Source organism: Mesitornis unicolor, unplaced genomic scaffold, assembly GCF_000695765.1.
Source record: "Mesitornis unicolor isolate BGI_N332 unplaced genomic scaffold, ASM69576v1 scaffold21449, whole genome shotgun sequence".
Lineage (NCBI taxonomy): Eukaryota > Metazoa > Chordata > Aves > Mesitornithiformes > Mesitornithidae > Mesitornis > Mesitornis unicolor.
The window spans coordinates 55,764-60,810 of NW_010208234.1; the positions used below are offsets into that span (position 1 = coordinate 55,764).

The 5,047-nt window shown below is 55.7% G+C and overlaps 1 protein-coding gene across 1 annotated transcript in view; it reads left to right on the top strand.

The window, feature by feature from the left end:
* ARR3 (arrestin 3, retinal (X-arrestin)) overlaps positions 1–4,620 on the top strand; it is a 6,663-nt gene extending 2,043 nt beyond the window's left edge. Inside the window, exons 6-15 of the mRNA XM_010192432.1 lie at positions 20–79; positions 297–364; positions 678–813; positions 915–999; positions 1,102–1,174; positions 1,703–1,840; positions 2,346–2,429; positions 2,706–2,729; positions 2,809–2,866; positions 4,519–4,620. Of these exons, the coding sequence (XP_010190734.1) occupies positions 20–79; positions 297–364; positions 678–813; positions 915–999; positions 1,102–1,174; positions 1,703–1,840; positions 2,346–2,429; positions 2,706–2,729; positions 2,809–2,866; positions 4,519–4,620 (828 nt within the window). The remainder of the gene's footprint in view (positions 1–19; positions 80–296; positions 365–677; positions 814–914; positions 1,000–1,101; positions 1,175–1,702; positions 1,841–2,345; positions 2,430–2,705; positions 2,730–2,808; positions 2,867–4,518) is intronic.
* The last annotated feature ends 427 nt before the right edge of the window (positions 4,621–5,047 follow it).

A 5,047-nucleotide genomic window follows, 5' to 3' on the forward strand; every position in this document is an offset into this window, starting at 1 on the left:
CTTTCCCTGTTCTGCCCAGATTGCCACCAACCTGCCCTGCTCAGTCACCCTCCAGCCAGGACCAGATGATGTGGGAAAGGTGAGGTCCCTGATCTGAACCCGTTCCTCGTGCTAGGGGGTTAAATTGTGGGGTGCTAAAAATGAAAGCTGCTTCTCTTGGGGTGAAGTTGGGGAGGAAGGATGGCTGGAGCTGGGACCAAGATCTCCAGGGATGCAGTAGAAGAAGGAAGGGAATGAACCTAACCCTCAGGCAGGTCTGAGCCCCTCCTGCTTAGTGACCATATGTGTCCCCTCAGGCCTGCGGCGTGGACTTTGAGGTCAAAGGATTTTGTGCTGAAAATCTGGAGGAGAAAATTCACAAGAGGTATTTGCTGGGGATCCCTTTCCTGACCCATGGCCCTAAAAAACCAACCACCAGATGGTTTTGGGGTGGCCAGCTTAGGGATTGGACTGAGGGCCTGCTGTCAGCCTGTGCCATGCTTGGATGGGGTACTTTGCCCAAAGGAGGGACAGTGGTCCCCATGTCAGTGCCCACCACGTCCTAAGAGCAGGCTGCAGCTTGCATCCCTCGACTAGACACAGTGTTGTCCCTGAGGACAGCCAACATGTCCCCCTCAAAAGCTATGTTGCCATGTCCCTGCTGGGGGTACAGGGGGTGACCACTTCTCGCCCCACAGGAACTCAGTGCGTCTCATCATCCGCAAGATCCAGTTTGCACCCCTGAAGACGGGGCCAGCCCCCAAATCAGAGACCACCCGGCAGTTCATGATGTCCGACAAGCCCCTGCACCTTGAAGCCTCCCTGGATAAGGAGGTCAGTACGGGAGGGTGCTCCCTGACTCGTGCCACCATGTGCATCCCCAGCGTCAGGAACCGGGACGCCTGGCCACATAACCGAGCCTCTTCTCACTGCAGATCTACTACCATGGAGACCCCATCAACGTGACCGTCAACATCAACAACACTACCAACAAGATTGTGAAAAAAATTAAGATTACAGGTGAGAGGGGGCAGGAGGGGCATGTCTGGAGCCCACCACGTCCCAACCACACACCCGTGCCTCTGCCACGTCACTGACACTGCACCCTCTTGCTCTCCTCAGTTGATCAGATCACAGATGTTGTCCTCTATTCGCTGGATAAATACTCAAAGACTGTGTGCAACGAGGAGATGAAGTAAGTAAAAAGGGGCTGGGGGTGGCATGGCATCACGGCCAGAGGAAGAGAAAGGAGAAGGAGGGGAGAGTAATGGGAAGATGGGGATGGGGAAGACTGTTTTACACCAGACAGCAAAAATATCAGGGTTAGCAGAGCAGATGCAGAGGAAGCAGAGGAGAGGGAAGGCTGTGGACAGTGCGTTCCCCAGCACAAACCAATGTCAGCAGGGTAGGTCCCTGGGGAAGATGCACAGCTGCCCCTCTCCCCGAGCTGCTTCCTCTCCTCACTTTGCATATCTGAGGCCAGCCACAGGCTCTGCAACCCTGAGAATGAGGTGGCCTGCAACAAAGGCGGGGGGTAGAAAAAAGAAGTGGTTGTATAGGGGAACGAAAGGAGGAAACAGGCCCAGGCAGCTGCGTGGGGAGAGCAGGGCGGGGGGGTCTGGCTCTGCCCAGGTGCCTTGTGCGATGCTGAGCATCCCTGGTGGGTGCTGAACACCCACCAGGCTGGTGCTGGCTCTGAGCTCTTTTCTCCCACCCCTTCCAGTGAGAATGTGGCGGCCAACTCCACCTTCTCCAAAACGTACTCCGTCACCCCCACGCTCGCAGCCAACCGCGAGAAGCGAGGCCTCGCTCTTGATGGCAAGCTCAAGCACGAGGACACCAACCTGGCCTCCACCACCATGTAAGAGCCGGGCAGGCTCCCAACTCTCTCGCCATGGCTGGTCCCATGCCTTCCCCCTCCTCTGACAGCTTCCCACAGCTCAGGATGCTCTGGGCTCCCACACCTTCTGTGCCTGAGCCCACCCCGTCCAGCTGGAAAATGTAGAGATTTTGTGACATGCCCACAGACCCACTTCTCCATTTTGTAGGAGAGATGTAGCATCCCAGTCCCAACCATCATCCAAAGCTCCTATATCCCCCTGCAGAGCTGCATCAGGTCTCATCTCAGGAGTAAATCCCAGCTCAGGCAGCTCAAGTGGCCTCCAGAATCAGCTCTGGGGCTTCAACCAAGTGACCTGCCCTCCCCTCTCATTTACTGCCATGTTGTGTTGTCCTCTCCTGCTAAATCCCAGTGCACCCCACATGAATGGGGCATGCAGACAGCACCGGGAGCTGCCATGGGGGGAGTGGGTGGGGTTTGTGGGAAGCACTACCTGCCTCACAGCTCTGCTCTGCTTTTCTCCTAGCCTGAGACCTGGGATGGACAAGGAGGTGCTGGGCATCCTGGTGTCCTACAAAGTTAAGGTCAACCTGGTGGTGTCCCGAGGAGGGTGAGGCTCTGCGGACACGGGAGCAGGGACCGTCCCATTGGGTCATGCTGTGGGGTCTTGTATCGCCAGGCATGACAAAGGGATTAATTCTGTGGGGCAGCCAGGCACTGGGCTCCTGCCGTGGAGCTGTGCTCTCTGACTCCCACCCCTCCACCCCCATCACCACTGCCCTTCACTCCTACTATAAATCATCTTCTAACTTATTGTAAAGCAAAGTCTAACACCTCTCCTCCAATGCCCTGGCTGATTTTTGTCTCTTCCTTCCTGCTGCTGCAGCATTCTGGGGGATCTCACCTCCAGGTAAGGGGGAAGCTGCCTGTGGGGCTGAGCACAGTGCAGCACTGGGCAGGTTTATTGAAAGAAGTGCTTTTCCTTCCAGCGATGTTGGTGTTGAGCTGCCTGTTATCCTGATGCACCCAAAGCCTGTGGACAGTAAGTAGTACCTGGGACACCGCTGAAATACGGGGGAGAAAGAGGCAGTCCCAGTTCAGAGGGGAACTGGTAAAAACACCACTGATGCCAGCACCCCTGGCAGCCACCCTCTGTCCAGGACCAGCACGGGAGTAGCTTTCCTCCTGCCACCCATCTCAACATCTCTCTTTCCAGAGAAACATCTGAGCATTAAGCAGAGCTGTTAGTTGAAATGTCCTTTCTGTATTTAATTGCATGTCTGTCTCTCTTCCCATTCTTGCCTCCCTGTGCTTTGCTTGTCAATGGAATACAGATAAACCAAGGTAAAGAGTTGTTTCCTTACGCCTCAGGCCAATGTTTCCTCTAACACATAAACCATACAGATCCACCACAGATGGATGTGATTCCCCATTCCAACTTGAGGTTACATCCTTGGATGAGATCATCCAGACCTCAAAGTCCTCAGCCCCTGTGGCACAGCAGACAGCGTGACACCCTCCATGGTGGCACAGGCAGCAGGACCGTTGTCACATGCTGGGAGGATTCAAATGTGGGGCTCAGCATGTGTTCTACAAATTTCCAGGGCTTGTTTTACAACTTGCCTTGTTGCAGACAGCAGCCTCTTCTGCTGCAAGCCCAGACCTTGCCTTGTCCCTCGGAAGCAGCCAGTACTGCTGTGTCACTTGGTCACAAGTGCCACCATCAGACATAACATCCCCTATGGCTTTGGACCCCATCCGCCCCATGCTGAGGTCTCTCGGCTGCTGGAAGCAGTGCTGGTCACAGCCCCGTGCCCCTGCATGCTCCCCATTGCCAGAGTCCTTTTCTCCTCCCACCACATGAGTTTATTCCAGCTGAAGCCACAGCTGGGGTTGCTTCCCCCAAGGAAGCCGCAGCATGCCAAACCCATTCCTGGCAGCCACGGCTGCCAACCAGGCCCGCAGCTGGCCCTGGCTTGCAAAAGGCCCCAAAGACTGCTTTTGTGTCTGGTTACACCCTGCAATAGGACATGAGCACTGGGATTTGGAGCCTGGAAACTCAGGCTGGAACTGCAAGGCTTTCGCACCAAAGCCTATCAGTTTCCCAGTGCAGCGAGGATATTTAAAGTTCCAGGGGAGGAAATCTCTTGGCCTGTCCCCACTATCACTCCCCGTGGATTTTGCCAAGTTGTTTCACATTCGCAAGCTTTTGGAATCAGTTTTGCTGACTCTTTTTTTTCCGTTTGCTTCTCCTGCTTTTTCATTTTGTGGCTCTCCCTTGATGTCATCCGCTGCTTGCCTTTCACAAGGAGGTAACTAATCTCTTTGTCTCTACTTTAATTTCTTTTTCTTCCATTTTTTCCCTTGACAATGCATAATATTGCCTTAAAAAAACCACCAAAAGTTGCAGGCAAGAGCCCAGCTCCCCAGGTCACCCACGCTCACAGCCAAGCTAGCAATCTGTCCTGGATTTGTGTGCTTGGGTCAGGCTGTGGTTGACAGTGACCTGACTGTCCCCTGCAGCGTGTGAGGTGACAGGGACAGGGCTGGCACTTAGCAGGATGTGTGCACTGTCCCCTGGTAGCAGCAGGGTTTGGGTGTCAGCAGGGATTTCGCTCTCTTTGCTGCAGCGCATCCCGGGTAGCCGGACCATGGGCTTTCCATGGCCGCCTCCCCGGGGTTCACCGCTCTCTGCTCTCCCTTCCAGTGAGGAGGACATTGTCATCGAGGAATTCGCTCGCCAAAAACTCAAGGGGGAGAAGGACGATGAAGATGAGAAGGAGGAGGCTGAAAAAGAGTAAAGCTAACCTGCTGCCTGCTTGCACCCAGAGCCACCGGTCCCATGCGCCACGGGTTGGGACATAGATGCCCGTAGCGCGTTCCCCTCTGTGCCGTGTGCACTGCAGACCCCTCAGCCCTCTCCGCGGTGCGATGTATTCCCCTAGGTTCACCCCCCTCCTTCCTCGGGCTCCTCGCACCCACTCCAAGCCCTGGTTACGGTGGCGGGAGCCACCCGGTACCCCCACGCTGGAGAACTCGACGGTGCTCCCCTCCTCCTTGCACCCATGGGTATCAGCGAGGGGACAGGGCGGGTGCACCGGAGCCCAGCCGAGCGCCGTCACCAGCGTGTTTGTCGTTTGCCTGCGTTACGCAATGCTCTGTGACACCGTTATAAATAAACCCGCCCCAGTGGCCCGGTGCAGGCTCCGTGTCGTGGTGCCGGGGGGG